The sequence below is a fragment of the Triturus cristatus genome, chromosome 10 (genome assembly GCF_964204655.1).
Source record: "Triturus cristatus chromosome 10, aTriCri1.1, whole genome shotgun sequence".
Lineage (NCBI taxonomy): Eukaryota > Metazoa > Chordata > Amphibia > Caudata > Salamandridae > Triturus > Triturus cristatus.
In genome coordinates this window covers 869394334-869415160 of record NC_140593.1, presented here as the reverse complement: position 1 = coordinate 869415160, position 20827 = coordinate 869394334, and the positions used below count along the sequence as shown (strand labels likewise).

Sequence of the window (20827 nt, the reverse complement as noted above, 5' to 3'; positions counted from 1 at the left end):
GACCACCATCTGAAATCGCATCTTCTCACTACAGCAACTACAGACCGTGGTGACTGTCTTCGTAAAGATCCAGCAACGAACAGCCTCAAAGTGATTGGAGTTTTCTCTTTTTGGTCTCATATTACTTATTACAATGTTCTGTATTTTTCTAAATTGATTTGGAGTTTTCATTATGTGGTGTTTTGCTTAATAACTGTTTCAGTGCTGCATTGATACTTTACACTTTGACCTTAAGTTAAGCCTAGCTGATTTTGTGCCAAGCTACCAGAGGATTAGGCAGAGTTTAATTTAGTGACTTTTGAGGTTCACCCTGACAATGATTGTGATTGTTGCTTGAAAATGGTTCTACCCCCCTAAAATAATAACCCAATATCTTACACAGCCTTTAGAGCAACATTTTAGAGATAACAAATTTGGCCCAAAAATTAAAGATTTCTTCTTGTATAGCTGGATTTTGAAGTTTGTTCACCCCAGTCACAATAGGAGAAACTGCTGGAGGATCAAGGCTTTTAGCTATATCTTGATGTTGGCAGAATGAATGGCTCTGCAGGCATTTCCTGAGAAAACATGCCTCAGAGTTCTTTAATGAATGAGTTTCTAGTTTTAAGGATCCTGCACATTATAGAGAGTGGGAGTTCCCTGTGATGAGGAGTTTGTGGGCCAGGAAGGTAATAGTATCCTCTTATATTCCCTTGTTAACTATGCAGGTGAACTTGAAAGTGCTCCATGCTTCAATGGGGATCATTTTAATGTGATAGTAACGGGGATGGTACTAGTCTGTCCGTGGAGTCAAGGGCTGAATTCAAAGGTGCTAAGGTGAAGTCCTAGAAAGGCAGTAAATTAGTAAATGACATAATCCAGAAAATCAGTTTCCCTGAGCAGTCTAATATTGTATTAAGCTCCCTTCACTACTGCTTTAATGTATGTCTGGAGATGTAGACATTTGTTACAGAGAATTAGAACGTCTCACAATGGAGGGTTTACAGTTAAACAGATTATGTGTACCAAGCCAGATTTGCACCAGAGTAGCACAATGTAACTGGGAGAGCAGAAGGAACTCTAGGCATTACATTTGAGATGATGGAGTCACTTACAAGATTGTAGGCCATTTGCAGACGTGTTCAGTGGATTGCATCAATTTAGTGTCCTGGAATGAAAATTGTATCTAGATAAGGTGAAAAGGGGGGGTAGTTCTGAGGTAAGCCAAGAGGATGGAGGCAAAGTCCTGCTATTACAAGAGACTCACTTCATAAGTAACAAGATTCCATACTTTGTTAGATGGGGATACACACAAGTTTATCACTCAGGGTGTACACAGGGTTCCAGAGGCACTGGGATCTTAATTAAACCGAAAGTTCCTTTCCAGCATCTCAAGACATGGGTTGATAACTATGGAAGATACACAGCAGTTTCAGTGACGCTCTATGAAGAAACTATCACATTGTTGAGTATATATGCCCCACACCCCCTTGGAAACTCTCTTAGCAAATTACTGACAGGGCTATGGGGTGAGCCACCAGATGGGCTTGTGATGGGTGGAGATTAGAACTGAGTCATCACCCCAGCAGTAGGTAGATGGCGCCCAGAGGGACTGCCTCTGATGTCAGGCCAGACGCCCCTTTCCTCCTTTGTCTCAACACTGGGCCTCGTGGACGTATTGCAGGCTCACAACCCTTCACCAGGTGACTACACCTTTTATTCAGTAGCACATGGATCTTACTCTTGTCTAGATAAATGTTTTGTCCCCGGCAATGACTAACAATGGGTGAGGGATATAACTGTGCTTCCCGAGGCCTCCCTGATCACTCCCCAATGGTGATGGGTCTTCAGATAGGACACTTACATCTGGCTGTCCATTGGCGCCTGTCGTCATGGCATCTTCACAGCTCAGAGTACTGCAAACGTATGGAAGATTGTATAGATGGATGTTTTGCACAAAATATAGGCACAGCGAAGTCCCCTCAGACTCTATGGGAGGCCCTAAAGCCCACACTTTGGGGGTGGATATAAGTCACTGTACAGGAGTGTCAGTGTAGACTTCAGGACTTACATGAGCTCGATATGAAGATCATGGAGTTGGACTCACCCGACCACCAACCAGATGGCTAGCGAGTGCGTAGACAACTAAGCCTGGTGCAGCAGCAGTACCACCATATCCTGATGGGTGAGGCGTGGTTGGCATGGAAGGATTCTCAGAGCTGTACTTATCAGTGATAAATCAATTCAATGACTCCATAGATTATGTCAGGGGACCCCCAGAGCACCCACTTTTCCTCTAATGAAGAGTGAGATAGGTACCTCACTTATGATCCAATAGATATAGCGAATACCTTTGCGTCCCATCTTAAGGGGGGTCTATGCCAGGAAGGATGTAATCTCAGAGACACAAATAGAGGAGTCTATATGGGTGTTACCACTTAGGTCCATGTCCCCGGCGACCCCCAAATTGCTGGACGGTAAGTTAACAGAGGAGGATCTCCTTGCAGCCGTGGCAGATATAAACTTGGGCAAAGCTCCCAGGATAAACAGCTACCCCAGGGAATTTTTCAAAGTATATATGCCTAAGCTTCAAACACCTATCAACTTATGGGATATTTGTGAACTTCACAATCAATTTGTTTTGAAAAATACCACTCAGGGCAATTTTTCAAGAGATACCCAGTCCAGAAAAAGAAGACACTGGTCCTCGCAACCCCTCTAGGTTCATTCTCGCTGCCAACATGATACCCAATGAAATACTGACTTTTGAACAGGCGGTCCTTAAGGAGGTGGCCAAGGCACACAGGGATTCACCTTCCATAACTTGTCCAACTTGGAGTTAGCAGCAGTGAATTCATTGGCCAATGGTATCCAAATTACCATTATAAAAGCTGACAATGGAGGCGTTATTGTTATCATGTCTATTGCTGAATATGATGCGGGATGCACCCGCCAACTGGCGGGTGCAAATTACTACACCCCTATCTTTACTCATCCTACGGGACGCTTGAGTACTCTTAGGCAACATTACATTAAGGTACACCAAATATAGGTTATACAGTGTTTGGATTATTTTTCATTCCACCCCAGGTTCCAAACACTCTATACATTATAAATCACTAGTCCTGATGAATTGCCATTTTGATCATTATTGACTTCTTGATGGCAAGAAACATGTCAACATTTTAACTTTCTCGGCCACCAGAGATCATTGCCTGTGCTGGAAGATACCACATTTTTAACCAGACAAGCATACTCACCAAGTAAAATTTGGCTTGGAGAATTGCTTAGCCTCTTTTAATCACATCTTTGATGCACATACACCTCAATTCAATAATCTACACCTTGGGTCCTACACTCGCACTTCATGTACAGCACTGGGACGAACAATCTCCAAAAAAAGAGCCCCCTTTTGGGTGCCCATTGGGCATTGCAGCACCAGCCTAAAGAGGAGCATAATCTATGATGAAGCAAGACAATGACATGGCTGTGTGAGTGCCCTAGTTCCTAAAGGAACCGTACCCCCTGTTTGGTTCTTTCCTAACTGACCTAATACATGCCTTCCTTTACCTTTCTTAGGAACTGCAAACTTTTAGATTTAACTTTGGAATAGGTATGCTGGACCTGCAAGTGCTTCAGGTTCCCCCTCTTCTTGCGATAGGTAAGCTTCAAACTCACCTTCTGGAAGTGATGTTGTCTGCTGGGGCTGCAGGGGTCATGCCACCAGATTGGTGCCATGCAGTGCTCGTGGTCTTTCCCAAACCAGGGCGTCCGGCGGATGATTCCCACACTGAACCTGAATTTTTCCTCTTAAAGCTAGGGGTCAAGATATTGGCCAAGGCTCTGGCAAATAACTGATCACCAGCATTCCAGATTTGGACCGCCTGCACCAATCCGGGTTCATGCACTAAAGGGTGACCTGCCACAATATATAAAAAGCCTATAAAGCATTGGTGATGGTTGATGAGCTGAGGGAACCAACAATGCTTCTTTTCGCGGACATAGATAAGGAATTTGATTCTGTGAGTTGGACATATATGTTTGTCCTCCTTCAACATCTCAACTTTGGCCCACGGTTCATCTCTTATCTCCGGATGTTATATGTCTGATAGTGTCACTGTGGATGGCGGGGGCTAGGTCAGAAATCTTCCCTATGCAGCAGGGAACAAGGCAGGGCTTTCCCTTGTTCCCAATACTGTTAGCTATGGCAATGGAGCCCCTGGTGCTTTGGGTGCAGATGGATGCGCAGGTGTGGGGCTTCAATTGGGGTAACGGGCGGTCAGACAGGATCGCATTATACCCCAATGATGTTTTGTACTTCATTACAGAGCCTGACACGACAGGATCCTGTCTGTTTCAAATAATGCACATATTTGGGTAAATTTCAGGCCTCTACCTAGCCCCTACAAAATCCACATTATATGCTGTGGGTCACAGCCCAGATAGGCTTGATTGGACAGCAGGTATACGGGTGGCACCGAAGGGTTGAAATACCTAGGTGTTTATATATCCCCGGAGGCAACCCCTGGATGGAACACCAATATAAAACCTGTGTTAGCCCATCTGAACAACAATGTAAAGATATGGTCTGGGCTACCGCTGTCCTTGTCAAGATGTTTGGTGATCTTCAAGATGGTATCATTGCCCAGATTCCTCTAGTAACTACAACATTTCCCATTTGATATCCTATGACAGTAGTTTGGTAAACCGAACTTCACCCTAAATGCCTTTCTATGGGACAGGGGTACTCCCCCTGTGGCCCTCAGTAAATGCTTCCAGTCGACATACTGTGGGGGGCATTGTGGCGGCTGATGTTGAGTCCTATTATCTAGTAGCCCATGTTCAGATCATAAACAATTGGTGGTATGATACAGAGCGGGGCCCTGCATACTCACTTGATAAAATGTCGATGGGTGCAACACAGCTGCAAGCCCATTTACATGGGGGGACTGCTTCACTTTACTGGGCAACAAACGCGGTTCTGAATTTGGGGCGGTCAACTCTTAGATGGATTAAACAGTGAGGCAGAAAGAAGAAACAGAACCCATTATTGTGCACAGTCATGTTCCCACAGAAGGCCGCATTGGACGGATTCCGGAAATTGAATCTTAGTGAATTCGCCATGTACGGGGATGTCATGCAAGGCACAGTCCTGAAATCATATCAGACACTCCAGACTGAATTCCAGTCAGTTCCAGAAGTTCCTGCAGCTCTGCCTTGCACTGACCCCACACTGAGGCGCATTTCTGGATCTTCCAGAATGTAATCCTCTCGAGGGCAAACTGCTCATGGGAGACTTGGGTCCATCATAATATTGCCAAGATTTACCAGACCCTATTTACTAACAAGGCTGAAACATTTGGAACCTTACCCATTGCTTGGGAGGCAGATGTCGGTGAATTACCAAATGAAGACTAGACAAAGATTCTGGGTTACCCCAGAGGTGCGGCCATAGCAGCACGGGTCCGGCTGATTCAATTTAGGAATATTGATATTCAAGAGTGTATTCTATGCATCATAGGCTCTGGCGTGTGGGGTGATTGCCTCCCTCGAGCTTCTCAGATGTAGTGTGGAGGAAGGCACCTTAAGGCATACAGTGTAAAGCTGCCCAGAGTTAGAGAGGTTTTAGCGGGGGAGCTACATGTCTAAGGGAGGTTCTGTCATGGCAGATCCCACATAGTCCACGAATAGCCCTCCTTCACCTTATGGATAATGTAGATGGGAATACATATAAATTATCCTTGCTTAGTTTGGGACTGAATTTCACTAAACGCAGAATAGCCAAGGAGTAAAAGTCAGCAGTTCCTCTATCATTATTGGTGTGGAAAAAGAAAATGGACCACTGGATGGGAATGGAAATTGCGGTGTATAAAGCTAGGGGCTGCACCCAAAAACACCCAAAAATATAGTAGCAGTGGGCAGAATACTGGTGAATTGAATAAGCGCCAGTCCATCAAATTCACCAACTCATAGATGGAGATAATAAGACATGCCATGGCCAAAAAGAGACTGTCTCGCACCGAACGGTGGACCGTCATGGGCTAAGCAGTTAAGAATGTTTTTTTCTACTTTTTCTCTCAATGTATCAATGAATGGGGTAGAGGTGGGGGTGAACAGCAGGAATGTTTTATTTTATGTATATGAAGTATTTGGTGTACTTCCTTATTCATACTATGGGTCATTTTGGCAGTGTTGGAATGTTTACACATACATCAATACAATGTGTAAAAAAAAAGATAGAAGGCCATTGTGGGTCTTTGCGATATTGGCTACATCCTTCAAAGAAGAGACCTTAATGTTATGTGTCATTTGCATATAGCTGAAAAGAGATTTTAGAATTTCTTTAGAGATATCTGAGAAGTTCCTTGCACAGACTGAAATGTAAATTAACGAGGATGGAAACCTGAGTAACTCCTTTAAGAATAGGCGAGGAATTGAAGTGGGCATTTGCTAATATACATGCTTGAAGTGATTTGCAAACCATCTCAAAATTATTCCATTAATTCCCAACCACCATTTGAGGGTTTGTAGAGGGGAGTTGTAGCTGACCATATCAAAAGCAATGGATAGGTCATGGAGTATGAGGCAGACCTCACTATTGTCAAGGTTGCATTATGCACATCCACTGCATGTAACATTGTTGTTTCTGTGCTGTTTCCATCTCCAATGCCCAGACTCGTGGTCAAAGAGGAATCTATTTTCTCTTCTCTGTTCATCTAGCTAATGTGCTGCACAACTTTTAAGCACTTTTGCTAGGACAAGGATGTTGAATATAGACCCAACGTTGAGGACAGTGAGGTATTCAAGTATTTTGTAGAAGAAGTATGACCTGTCTGTCTATCATGCAATCAGGAACCTTACCATGATTTAAAGAGGATTTCATGATGGAGCTATATCTTTCAAAGTTTTTACTGGAGTAGCACTGGAGTAATGAGAGGATGATCTGATACATGAGAGAGTGTTTCTCAGGTCAGCCTATTTTATCTGTTCAAAAGAGGACCACCTATCTGCTGATTTGCAGGTTAAGACCTCCTGAGTTAAAATTGTTTCTAAAGCAGACAGAAAGCTGAATTATTTAGTTTTTGTCTACCAAAAGTTGAGAATCTGCCATAGTTTTCTTTAATGCTTAGGATGACAAACGTAGTCGGGGGTTGATGTACGCAAGAAGGTTTAACAAGACTTTTAGCTTTTGACTCATCTGGAGTGCTCAGGGAATATATGTAATATTCAGACTTTGTCCTATTTATGAAGTTTATGGTGGCATTTCTTCCCCCCTTGACCACCCATGTATTTGTAGAACTTTGTTTATTATTGGCTCATAATTGAATAATTGAGTACTTGGCTGTGTGCACCTCACATTTGCCCAGCGCGCTAGTTATTGTCTTGAATTTCTTGATGAGTTCAAAAAGCTTTTTCGGTTGATGTAGATTTTTCCGTTTACAAATAGTTACTATTATTCAGCAATTATAGTTTCTAGTAGAAACCAGTCAAAAGTTTGGAAATCACTAACCCAAACCTTTGCTTGTTTGTTTGCTCCTGAGTGGAGTGTAAGGAGCACAACGGAGAAATAGGTATCCAGCAATGGCCTGACAAATGGATGGATAGATATTGGGAATTGGCTCCTAGGATTTCATTTAAAAAATTGTGATACGGATGTGGGTATATAACAATGTTTGAGGCCATTGTTGCGTGACAAAAGGGACAATAATGGTACAGCATCTATTGTTTTTTTCTCCCCAGTGAAGATGAAGTACCCAAGGAAGATTTTGTAATTGGAATTAGACTTGCCTGCTTTGAGTTCTGTGAGCTGTCCAAAGAGGAGAAGATGTTTTCAATGTGGATGGTAAATGATGTGGAATATTGTATGTTTAGTTCTAAAGAATTATTTTCAACAGCAAGATGTTCAAAAGAGGGGATTTCAGCTGTATTCAGACTTTTACATTGCATTCAAGGTCTGTTGATAACTGCCACTCTTCCTCCTGGTTTTCTATCGCATTCTATGCAAATTATCAGATATCCACAGGATATATTATATTAAGTACTGTGTTGGAGGAATCTAAAAGCCACATTTCTGTTAGGAAGAGCAGGTTGAGGTTGTATATCTTTACTGCTTCCGCAATTTCAAGTCAGCATTTGGTAGCTGATCTATGGTTGTGCAGCAAACAGTTAAAAGCAGAATGCTGAATTTTAGTAAGGGGGTAAAAACAAACAGAATTGGCATGAGATAGTGATTGTCAATGGTATTTCTAATGGGTCAGTGTCGGGGCTCAACCGTGGTAGTTGAGACTTTTTACTCTTGATGTCCTGGGGCCTGACCTACTATGGATTCTGCTCAACTTGGCCATGTACTTCTTCTGTACTTGACTCTCAGTGGTAGCTGTGGTTGAGCATTCAAGGCTCCCTGAGGGGGAGGGGAGGTGTAGATACAGGTCAGTAAACTTGACTCATAACTAATAGTGCAAACAGTACAAACAATAATGTCCAGCCAAAAACATGCGTATATAAGAAAAGTAGTATTTTTTTTCTAACTCTACACATGCAAACATATGCAACATTCAAATGCAACAACACAATCCCCCTTGAAGTTGACACTCAAGTAGTTGTCAGGCTAATCCCTGTCCCACCTTCCGTCATTTAACGTGTTTGCGGTTATTCCCCATTCGCTGGTGGCTGCATCCGGGAATGCAAACTATTAGGCCGTACTCAAGAGTTCCCTTTTACTCTTCAGGATTTTAGTCAAACGTGTTGATGGTGCCTCAGAAGCTTCAGCAGCAAATTTCTGTGGGCCGCAAAGGCCCTACTTCAAGTCTTACTGGGTTCTGCAGCACTGAAGCATTCAGCATTACAGCAGGTGCCCCCAACACAGGCACTCATGGGCTCGGATTCTGCTCAGAGAAGTCATGCTGCTTGCGGTGCATGCTGCGGAGTCAGGCAGGCACAGGATGACTCTCTGAAGTAGCAAGGCTGATTTCCCCAACTATCAGAGCAGCTCCAGCTCTCAATGATGCAATAAGTCAAGTTTTCCCCTGCAGGGAGAATTCAGTCCTCCTGATCCCTGACTGGAATCTCATGAGGGCATGTCATCCTCCTTGGCATCCTCCGATTCCGCAGGGGTCAGTCAGCGCAGATCCATTGGTGTGGCTAGACCTGCCAGTCATAGCGTCACTCAAGTCCCGGTTTTGATGACTTTTACCAGCACCCCCTCCTGGCACACTGGAATGAGGTGGTACCTTTTAGATGCAAAGTAGACTCCTCAGTTGCAATCGCCCAAACCGTGGCAGCCTGCCTTGCATACAGGGTCATGGCTCAGGCGTTCACCAGTCCTGGCATTCTGGTTACACAATTTCTTAACTGGTGGCTCCGTCTGGGATACAGGGTCACTACAACAAGGCCTTGTGGGCTTGGAACCCTCCACACAGTGTTTGATTCTCGACTCAGTCAACGCCGGACCTGTCCTGGCTTATTGGGTCGCCAAAAACAGTCTTGCACATAGGCAACGCCTTAATCGGTGCACAGCCGAATCCTCAAACCTCACAAAGGGAGTCCTCATGGTAGGGCTTCCCACTGGATATTGCTGCCTATGACACTCTCCTCTTCCTCATAGGGAAATTGGCCTTGGAAAGCAGGCAGGTGATGATGCTGGTGCTCCAGGGCAAGTAGTCTTTGTTTGCCTGGGTGATGTCCACTCACTCAGCAGAGAGACGAGCAGGGCTTTGTCCCCAGTCTTGGTCACAGGCAGAAGTCTTGCAGAGCTTCCTCTTCTCACACAGACTGTCTGACTGCTTGGAAGATGACACATTTTAGTGTCTCAACTTCCCCTACTCAGTCCTTTTCCAGACACCAAATGTGATTTATACTAGTCTTTGGAGTTTTATGTTGGGGTTCGGCTTCCTTTGAAGTGTTCACTTCTCCTTTATTTCTTTCTTCATGAAAGATGTCTTTCACAACATGTACAACTCTGAAGCTGATTGTTTCACAATACAATTTGTGGGAGAGACAAGAGTTCACACCTGGATGTAAGTCACAGAGATATGTGCAAATAAAGGTTAATCATAGACCCCAGCCCTACTCTTTATGACTCCCTTATCAGCCTTCTCGCCCTTCCTGAGATGTGTACAGGCCTCTTCCTTGTCATCTATCACTAACTCAAAGAGCAGTCTTTTGAAAGATAAAGAGAGTCTTCCTTTCACCTCCTCTTTGTCCCCATCCAGCTCAAAGAAATACAGCAATACATAAATCTGTCTGAGGGATCCCTCTCCTCCTCATGTTTTCACTGGGCAAGCCTGGGCTTTCCAAGATGGATCCTAGGGTCCTCCATACAATGTACATTGCAGGCATACTCACTCTATGTACAGTTTAAGCAAATGTTGGGTCCACCGCTGGTACCTCTATGCATTGTACCCTTACATGTGCACATGCATTCAGTACACACTCAATCTGCAAGCATTGTTCAGCACCGAAGCTTTTCTATCCTTAACCAGCATGCTTTCTTTACAAACACACACACTGCCAGCACACACATGTATTGTATTTCACACAAACACACCTACACCCAGCACATGATTTTCCTGCACCTGCACTCCACAGCACTACATCTCTGCAGTAATATATTCTTCTTATGCATACATTGACCCAGCACATGTACTAACCACAAGTGCACTGTGCAGTCCTGGTCCATCCTTGTACTGTATTCTTCCCAGGCACACATACAGCCAATGCAAAGTCAATACTCCTGCGCTGCACAGAACTCCATATCTTACCTGATGTAGCCTAAGGGTGAGTTAAGCACACAGCTGCAGAACCTTTAAAAATGTGAGTGAGCCTGTAGAACTCACTCCAGTGACACAGAGTAAAGGGGTGCTTTTCACTACTACTGATCACTACACAGCATATTGCCACCACATTGCTTGTGCTCCTTACCTCCAGGTGAAGGTGGCAGCCTTCACCCACTATGAGGGTAGCTCTTTGGGTGCCCATCACGGTCCAACAAAACTGCCTTCTGTGAGACAGGCCTATGTCATGGCACACATGTATGATCCGTGTTGCCTATGACAAAAAACAAATCAGTATTAGGGATCCAGAACGCAGTACAGTTGGGCATCCAAGGAAGAGGTACACGTCTTTACCATGCAGATGACTTTTCCATTCCAACAATCAACCAGTCAGTCAATTTTTTTTACTTGGTTTTTAGAACTTTTATAACCATATAAACACTCTCGAAAATGTTTATCATATTTTCTTTATACATTATAAAATGCATGCTTGATAGAGTTATACTTAGGACACAGTCAATTACACAGTCAATTACAGTGAGCATAAAACAAAGCATAGGTAAATAAAATAAAGAATACTGCATTAAAGCCCGCGCTATTCACCACTTTTATTCCTTATACCTAATGCCTGGGTATTGTAGGTGGATAGATAACCCTCTGATGCCTGTAATTGTTGGAGAAAAGTTAGGGCAAGGTTACATTGCTTGTATTATTATTTCCTTGATGGGGGTTTGATGACAGCCACTCTGGGAGTGTCATAAAATCTGAAAAACAACATAAAGCGCATTGTGTATTCATTAAATATTGGGCCACATGGGGATTATATCAGGCCTCTTGACCCCAGTAGTCACCCTAGTTTTTTGTTATAAACCCCGAGATTATGTCCCTTTTGTGAGCCAACCCAATATGTCCTTGTTCCCTACTTCTTCAGGGTTTACCTATAACTGCTCAACTGATAATCATTTTCTTTGTCAGAATCAGTACAATATTCCGAAAAGACTCCCTGATTACACTCCAGCTGACATTGTTACCTATGATACTGGATGGAGAAAAAGAAACGGTGAAAGGGAAAAGCGGCAAGCACCATGTTTGACTTTCCAACTACAACTCTTGGAATGTATGAAAAGGATGAGGCCATCTCTAGGTTTGGTCCCTTTGAGGAACATGATAATCGTCTCAACTGAGAGTCTGATTTGTAATTTTCATCATTAGTTATGTCATCTGTGCTGTATAAGATAGACCCAATTTCAGCAATTATGCCATCCCAGACCCTCTTAATGCAGCAGAACTTGGTTTGATTAATAAAATTGGGGCAAGTCCTCCAAGTGAGAGCCCCTTAGTCAAATCAAAAATAAATTTATTCGGTTCAAAGAAATGGACCCTAAAAGTAATTTACAAACAAATATCTTTCAATTTCATGTCCAATTTATACCATAATATTGTTCATACCTCGGCAACTTAAAATCTAGGACATTAAAAGACAGATTTAAAAGCAATTTGTTTTAAAACCAATAAAACACAATTTACATTTACAATCCATACCTTTTCCTTATAGCAAGTGTGGATCTAATGAAGTTTAATACAGCAGTGCAAATCACCACAGTAGACAGAGAGTGTAGGATACAAAAACCCTCCTGATAGTTAATAGGGCGCATTTCTCTTAAAATTGGGATGAGAAACCTTGCCCTTAGCTCTTTGTAGAGTGTGCAAAATAGCATGAAGTGCAAGGTGCTTTTAAGGGCCAAATTATTACAAGGGCAGCGAATGAGATGCTCACACCAGCAAGCCGGTTTGGGGAAGGCCACAAGAAAGTACAACGTGCCAAGTCAAAACCTAGTCAAAAGAAATCGATTCTGTGTGTTCTTAATGAAAAACAGATAAAATTGTTGGTGTAAAGGGTACTGACCAAGCAAACCTGGTTGCTGACGATTTTTAGTTGACTCTGCAAAATATGCATCTTTTATAATCAATTTCGAGTTTGCATGGATACTGGCAGGGTCGTCATAATAATACCATAGCCCTATTTCTTTAAATTTAAATTTAACAAATCAGAGCAATGGAATGGCCAAGGCATTATCCATAGCTGTGCAGTCCTTGATAATATCCCTTGAGAACTGTAGATCCTCTGACAACCAAATCTTGACCCAGAAGACCAGTGGAGCAAAGTTAATTCGGTCCTCAATAAAACCCAACCCTACCTCAGAGTGGCAAAAGGCAGTGGGAGCACTTTTTGGGGTCATCAGCAATCTTTTTATGAACTCATTCTCTAAGATTTGAAGCTGGATGCTTTTTTGATGCCCCCCACACACCTACCCCGTAGGTTCCGACAGACAAGCATTTTGCCTTATATAGGGTAACTAGTTCTTCAACCAGCTTATGACCTAACTTGCAGGCAAAACGAAATAAGCCTTCAGCTGCCCGGCTAGTGTGCTGTACCCTGGTCGTGATGAGGTGATCCCAATTCAATTTATTGCTAAAAAGATTCCTCAAATATGTAAAATTAGACACTTTGTCAATGGTCTTGCCCTTGATTATGAATTTTCTAGTTTTGGTTTGACTCGGGCCACACACCATTACATAGGATTTGGTAAAATTTACTTTTAGGTCAGTGCTGTCATATAATCATTAAAAACATTCAAAGATTTCTGTAGGCTGTTGGCTGTTAAAGCCATTAGGACCGTATTGTCGGCATACGATAACAAAGGAACCGGCTTGCCTCCAATCTTGGGAAAATCAAGAGCCTGCTCTACCAGAGATGACTCTAACCCATCTGTATATCAGAGAAAAAGAAAAGGGGCCAGTATACATCCCTGGCGAACTCCTTCAGTAGAAGCGATAGCCTTAGTCCTCACTCCCCCAGGGCCAAATCGTATGGTGAACGTACTGGACGCATGTAGTCTATGCAAGAGGGTAATAATAAGCCCATTACCCCCATCTGGACCCACAATTTCTCCCTATTAACCATATCAAAAGCGCTGGACAAGTCCATGAAGGCAAGGTGGGTTGACCCCCTCCTTGCCTTCGTTTTCTTGCCCATGATCAATGCCACATTTCAGCACTGTTCATTCGTCCCCCTGTCCCTCCAAAACCCAAATTGTGTTTGGGACATAAGCTCAGTGGAATCCGCCCAAGCCTCAAGACGCGCCAAAATAAACCTCCCCAAGACCTTAACAGTTGGGTATATTAGAGAAATAGGCCTATAGCAGGCTGGGTCATCCTTGTTTCCCTTTTTAAACACCAGCACCACTATGGCCTCTTTCCAAGATGATGGAATGGGTCCAATTATTGCTGCTCTGAAAACATTGGTCAGGAAGGGTGCCCAGAGGGGAGGCTTAGCCTTAAACAAATCAAGGGGAACCCCATCCGGACCTGGGGCTTTCAAACATATCCCCTTCTCCAGATCTTCCTCTACCTCAGATACTGTCAGGGAAGAACTCAGTTGATGTGCGGAACTTAAGTCAAATGGGACATCTAGACTTACCTCCTGGTGGGTAATTCCCTTCGGGTTAAACATTTTTGAAAAATGAGATACTCATACATCCTCAGCTATCACTAAATCCATACCCCTTACATCCTTCGAGAACAATGGGTGGTTTATTACCTCCCAGAAGTTCGTAGAATATTTCAGCTCCCTGGCTCTCTCTAGATCTTCCCATGCTACTCTTCTTAAATCTTCCTTCCTTTGATTGATTGTGTTTTTATATGCCTGCCTCGAGTTTTTAATTAGGGTTTTGTCTTGCGGTAGTATATGCAGTGCCTTCCTAAGATCCCTCTGGGCTCTAGTACATTCGGCATCAAACCATTTTGTCTCCAGTGGTTCCCTTTTTCCTATTGAGGTGGTCAGTTTTTCAGACACAGCCCTACAAATCAATTGGAAGCCCTGTATAATCCTATCTGGGGGAGATTCTTGCTCCAGGCATTGTAAAATGGAACTCTTGTTATCTTTAACAATTTTCTTCTCGAATTGGGAAGGAATTATTTTGCTCCATTTTAGTCCCACCCCTTGATTTGGATTGTATTGGAGAGGCCTATCATCACTGGCCCATTTTTGGGCGATCACCTGTAGGGAGGCAGTGAGGGGGTTATGATCACTAGCGTTATTAGGCTCTACTTTAAAACTAGTAATTAAAGGAACAAAGGTTTTGGATACTAACATACAATCAATAACACTTTCACTGCCTCTACCTAAATAAGTTGGGTACTGTCTTAAGGGGTTACGAACCAGGGTATCCACAAAAACTAAGTCATTCATAGTAATGATAGCGTTTAGGGCATCACCCTGCAGGGTGTGGGTAAAGTGTGTCAATGATTGGCCCTCCTTGTCCAAAATCCCACACACCCGATCTGAGTTGTACCGGCATAAGGTACAGTTAAAATCCCCCAACCAGTAAATACATAAGGGCTGCTACAACCCAGCGATCTTATCAATTTCCTCCCTGAGAGCAACAATAACGTCACACATATTATGATCAAAGATGTTATAATACCAATTAATCAATAGCATCTTGGCCTGAAACAACTTTGTGATGAGAATAAGTTGATACCACGGCGAATCAATAATGACCTCCGCCTCAATGGATCCATAACTAACAGAGATCAATGTCCCCAGCCCCCCTTTGCCCTCCCTGCTGGAGAGGCCATTGCATAAACATTAAAGCTATAATAACCATCTAACTCAATATTTTCCCTATACCATGTTTCTTGCACAATGTCAAAGGTCTTGACATACTCTAACCACCTCTTATTTTCTAGTTTTGGGTGGAGTCCTGCAATATTCCAGGATAGAATTCTAAGAGGGCATGGTTTATGGATCCTTGTAACTGAAGCCTCCCAGTTATCATTAAAAGGAGGCTAACCAAGCACAAAATTTAAATCATGTCCCTATACTACTGAATTAGGTATAGGAGAAAGAATAACCGGGTCAAGGCAAGGCTCAGAATCCTGTATGTTAGTGTGATTACTAGATGTTTTATGGGGGGAAAGGTCGATACCATTCCCAGCCGACCCATTCGGTGTTATTCTATCCACAACACAGGGACCTCTCCTTAATCGCTTGCCTGTTGTTACTATCCTGTCTGCTCTATAAGAATGAGAAAGTAATGAGAAATAATTAACCATCCACATTTTAGAGACCCATAAGCTTCGCCCATTGAATCGGCTATTCTTGCTCATGAATGGGTGAACCATTTTAGCAGCATTTTTTGCAGTTACCAGTGATGCACAGGGAGTTCAGCTTGAGAATAGGGTCTCCATTAACATGATCTTTACATTTAGTGCTGTCAATCCTCTGGATCTCACATTAGAAGAGGCTGTCTTAGAGATTGTGAAAACCCCTACTGCAAAAGCCCCTGGCCTAAATGGGGTCCCATCAGACCTCAGATTCAGTTCTGTGGTCCCCTTCTCACAATTGTCTAGATGCCTTTGTGCAAATCGGGCAAACTCTATTCCTGATCAGAATCCTAAACTATACCAATACTCACTCAACCAATCTTTATTCGGTCACCCAGGGACCGTATAAGAATCAGAATACAATAAAACCACACAATATTCATTTAAAACAATATCAAAAATTGTAAGTTGAAGTAGAATCCTAAATCCGTAAACTGGAGACATATCAGACAAAAAATAGCATTCATTATATAATTGTGGATCACGTACATATAGCTCACTGTATAACATTTGCAGTTAAAAACATATCCTTACTGTTGGAAATGTCTGTTAACTCCATGGAAGCACTGGACTGTCTAAAATGTGCCTGCTTCAGAAAAAGTAAAATAAACATTTTCCTTAGTGAGGAATACAGTTTACAGTAAAGGATAAAATGCAGTGTTCTTTGTTCATGAGCGTCTATCGCATGGACTTACAAGCAAATTGGCAGCAAAAATACTCTTTCTGTGGTGTGCCACAAGGAATTGAACAATGTTCAACCATAGTCTAGTTAGCAAAAAAACCTATGATGTAGGTTATTGACCCATATTTAATAAGGCTTGATGCCAAGACAAGTACAAATTTGAGCATGGGAAACAACAGTGGGCTTTCCTAAGTTTTTGAACATTCTCTCCTCAGCACATTTGGCCAAAAACAATTTAGTCAATGAATTGGAAAAACTAGCACAAAAGGTAAATGGATTTCTAAACAAGTCACTTAGCACCAGCCAATTACATGACTTATACATTTATGTGATCCATGTATTTTTGATCACCTTTCCAATTTAAAACAGTCCGCTATAATTGAACGATTCAATGAGGTTTCTTTTTGGTCCATATTTTCAACCACAGCAGAAGCAGTTGCAACTTCACAGTATTGCTTAGGTACCCTATCCTAATTTCAGAATGACGTACATAGTTGTTAATAGACTTTGGCTAGCAAACCTTTTATAAAAGCATTTTCCACCTTCTCCAGCGCAGGCTGGTCACCGAAGCCCCATACACCAGCCTTATATGTAGCACTTGGACAGCACTTGGACTAATAGATTGTTACCAACTCTTTGATCGGCCTGCTACTCATTCTGTCTGCAAAACCTAACACTGCCTCTGTACTCCTTGCTAATGCTACTAGCCTACCAGCTTTCAAAGTACTCCAGGCATTTCCATCATCAAAAAATATTCTCTGGTAAGGATACAAAGTAACCTCACTGAAATTCGTGCAATTAACAGTAAATATCTTGGATTTCTTGTTTTGGAATCCCAAAAACATTATATGAGTTTTTGCTTGGCCGCCTGGCATTCTCTCATTATTATAGGGACACTCCCATCCTGGGGACCAATTCCACTTCTTCTTCAGCTTCACTATTTGTAGTGAAGCACCTATCTACTCATCCACTACAGAGTAGCACTCAAACCTACTCAGAAAATCTTCTATCCCTATGCCTTTCCCGGAAGGCAACTGAGGTAATACTGGTGTAGTGCTCAGTGTAGTAATAACATTATACGCCTGAGTGTTTTTGCCCGGACATAATCCCTGATGGAGTGAGTAGGGTTGTAGTTCTAGTACCATCACCAGTATAGTTGAGGAGTGCGATCAGTACCAAATCTCAGTATATGTTTTTTTTTTCACTTAAAAACCTGACACCATCGATCCAGGTAGTCAAGGGGTGAATATAAAGTTAGGGTGTGACTATTGATGAATTGCCATTGACCAAGTAGGGCACATGATAGACAGGAAACATGCCGACTAAAATGACATGAAGGGTCATATTCAGCCCAATTTTAGGTCTGGCATTAACCAAACCCTTTGGATTTTTTTTTTTTTAAATATGTATAATATACTTATTTAAATAGGCTTCCAGCCATCTGTCTTCATCCAATCGTCTGTTGGTGTGCCATTCACATTTGCTCCCCCCACTACTCTATACAGCATGGGGTTAGCCAACTTCAGCCACTGGAAAACCTCCGTTTGAGGGACTGGATTTTGCTGTTCCACAAGGAGCACATCCACACACAATGTAGTTCTCTTCAATGTCAGTGTTTATTTTTACTTTATTAATTAGGGGTCGCCTTTAGGTTTAGAGTTTGATGAGATAGGAGCATGCTTTCTACTAGGAGCTCTCTAAGTTAGGCAGAGGACATATTCCAGCTCTATCAATTCCTGTCCCTCCCTGATTTTCTTTTGTTTGATCGGTTTATTAAAAATGTTGTTGTTTGTGAACAGGAGTATAAAACAATACAGGATCATATAAACCACTGTTCAGAGCCAATGGACAAACATCAGATCTAAATAATATATCAGCAACACGGTGGCATGGTTACATAGTAGACACATATATACCCAGAAGTAACGTTATTGCACATCATAACAGACATGGTCTCTCCTCCCTCCACCAAGAATACTGTACAAGCATGTTGTGGTGCAACCTGACTTCTATTATGCAACATACAACACATTGTATAATTATGTTTCTCATGGCTTCACTCCCCCATAGCACATTAATCTGTTTATGGAATCAAATATTTTTATCAGAACACCATACGTGGGAAAAACTATCGGGAAAAAGGGTGGGAAGGATAGCGGGAGCCGCAGAGAGGGAGAAAAGAAAACATGAATCTTTAATGTCACCCATCAGAATCCAGTCGATCACCTTGTAGGTGAATCGGTAGACCACTAAAATATATGACCATCTGGCACAGGGGATGGGGGTCTCAGTTCACACAGCAATTCACACCTCAGAGCCAGAATTTACCTCAGTCGAACACATTAGTCGGCATGAATGGGAACATTAATTGAATCATCTGGCACCAACAACTCCTGTAGTGCACACAGCATAGCATTCCATTCAGCGGAGATGGGGAATTTATGTAAACCCAACGTATCCTCTCGTATCAGGGAGACCGCTTCAGCCTTCACCCAGTTAAGCATAGAGAAAAGCCAGGCTCTCATCGGTGGGGTTTCCTCGGATTTCCACCTACGGGTGATCAATCGCTTAGCCACAATAAAACCCAGGTCCAAAAAACGGGTAGATGCTTTGTCTTATTTTTCCCTGGGGAACACACCAACTATGCTCATTTCCCATGTGCGCAGTATCTCTACAAGTGGCTAATGCCTCTAGCACCTTCTCCCAGTGTGGACAATATAAAATTGGATTAACCTAAAACAGGCATTTCTAAGGACCTGCTTGGGGCTTTCGAGTACCATGGACCATTCCGTCTGTGAGAGGGGCCTCCCCTGATCTGCCTCCCACTTAACTCGTAACGGCGTTAGGTCTGCCAGGGTGTGTTTCCTAATCGATTCCGCAAACTACTTCACCAAGTGATGGCCTGTGCCCATAACATGCACATTTTGCACTAAGAGATGCGTTGGGGTTTTTTGCATTATATCTCCCCACCAGCGTCTCACTGCGGCAGTCCAGGAGGCATGATTAAAAAATTTACCTGGAGGGACACCATCCTCGTTCATGATATCAAGAAAAAGGCCTCAGTGTCCCCTCTCCATATAAGTCTCCCACGGTGGATATGCCAGCATCCACCCAGGAAGTAAGATCCACATTCTGAACGCGGGTCCTCGCATGGTCGGCATGCCTAAGATAGGCACATCAGGTGCGCATGGTATGACATGATTGGTGAGATGAAGGGCCCTATGGAAACATTTCCGCGCTATCCATACCAGCAGAAGAAGAGGTTCATTCAATTTATTATCAGGGTGGAATAGATAAAGAACTTTATCTAAAGAGTACGGGAGGTCATGCCCCACTGAGTCTGATAAATGTAATACCTCCACCCATTTCGCCACCCATACAATTTGGGACACCAAAAAATAGTGATCTAGATTAGGCAGAGCCCGCCCCCCCTTTGAGAGAGGGAGGTAAAGCTTCACCAACGCTACCCGGCATAGCAAGTTATTCCAGATGAAATCTCGAACAATCCCCTCCAGAGAGCGGAAAAAAGATACTGGTAAGTAGAGCGGTAGATTAGGGAAAATAATAAAGAAGGTGTGGCAGCATGGCCATTTTGATTAACTCCACCTGACCCATAACTGTGAGGTTCAGAGTCTTCCAAAACTCAATCTGAGACTTAAGTGCTGTAACCTCTTTCGTGATGTTACCATCTACAAGATCCTGAGTGTTGTGGTAAAAACGCCACTGACTGCCATTGCACTACCATCCTGTCCACCTCCCAATCCGGGTCCTCCATACTAGGATTAAAGGGATAGAGACAAGATTGCACCCCCAACCCAAACAACTGCATAAAGGGAAATCGCATGTACGCCATCCCCGAGACGTATCCCCCAGTCTGGCGCCGAAGTGCGCAGTGCCATTGCCAATGTCAATGGTTCAATCACCAGGGCGAACATCAGGGGAGAGAGAGGACATCCCTGGTGAGTCCCTCGTTCTATCAAGATAGGCTCAGAAAATAGAGACCCCAGTCACAGCCAAACCGTGGAAGCTCCGTGTAGCAGTCTTATAAGGTCTAAAATGTAGGGTCCAAAACTGTAGCGATGGAGCACAGCGAACATAAAGGACCACTCGGCGAAGCACAACACATCACCCTAAACAGTCGTCATATATTAAGCGATGTATTGCGAGCTGGCACAAACCCATTCTGGTCTGGGTTAACCAGTTAACGGATCAAAGGCGCCAGTCT

The 20827-nt window shown here is 43.1% G+C and overlaps 1 protein-coding gene across 6 annotated transcripts in view; it reads right to left on the bottom strand.

The window, feature by feature from the left end:
* LOC146796134 (GTPase IMAP family member 9-like) overlaps nucleotides 1-20827 on the bottom strand; it is a 209142-nt gene that overhangs the window by 120228 nt on the left and 68087 nt on the right. For 3 of the 6 annotated variants that reach the window (XM_085628514.1, XM_085628516.1, XM_085628515.1), the window contains exon 3: nucleotides 10900-11025. The exons of the other annotated variants lie outside the window; for them this stretch is intronic. In XM_085628514.1, coding sequence (XP_085484640.1) covers nucleotides 10900-11025 — 126 coding nt within the window. The remainder of the gene's footprint in view (nucleotides 1-10899; nucleotides 11026-20827) is intronic. 6 annotated transcript variants of the gene reach the window in all.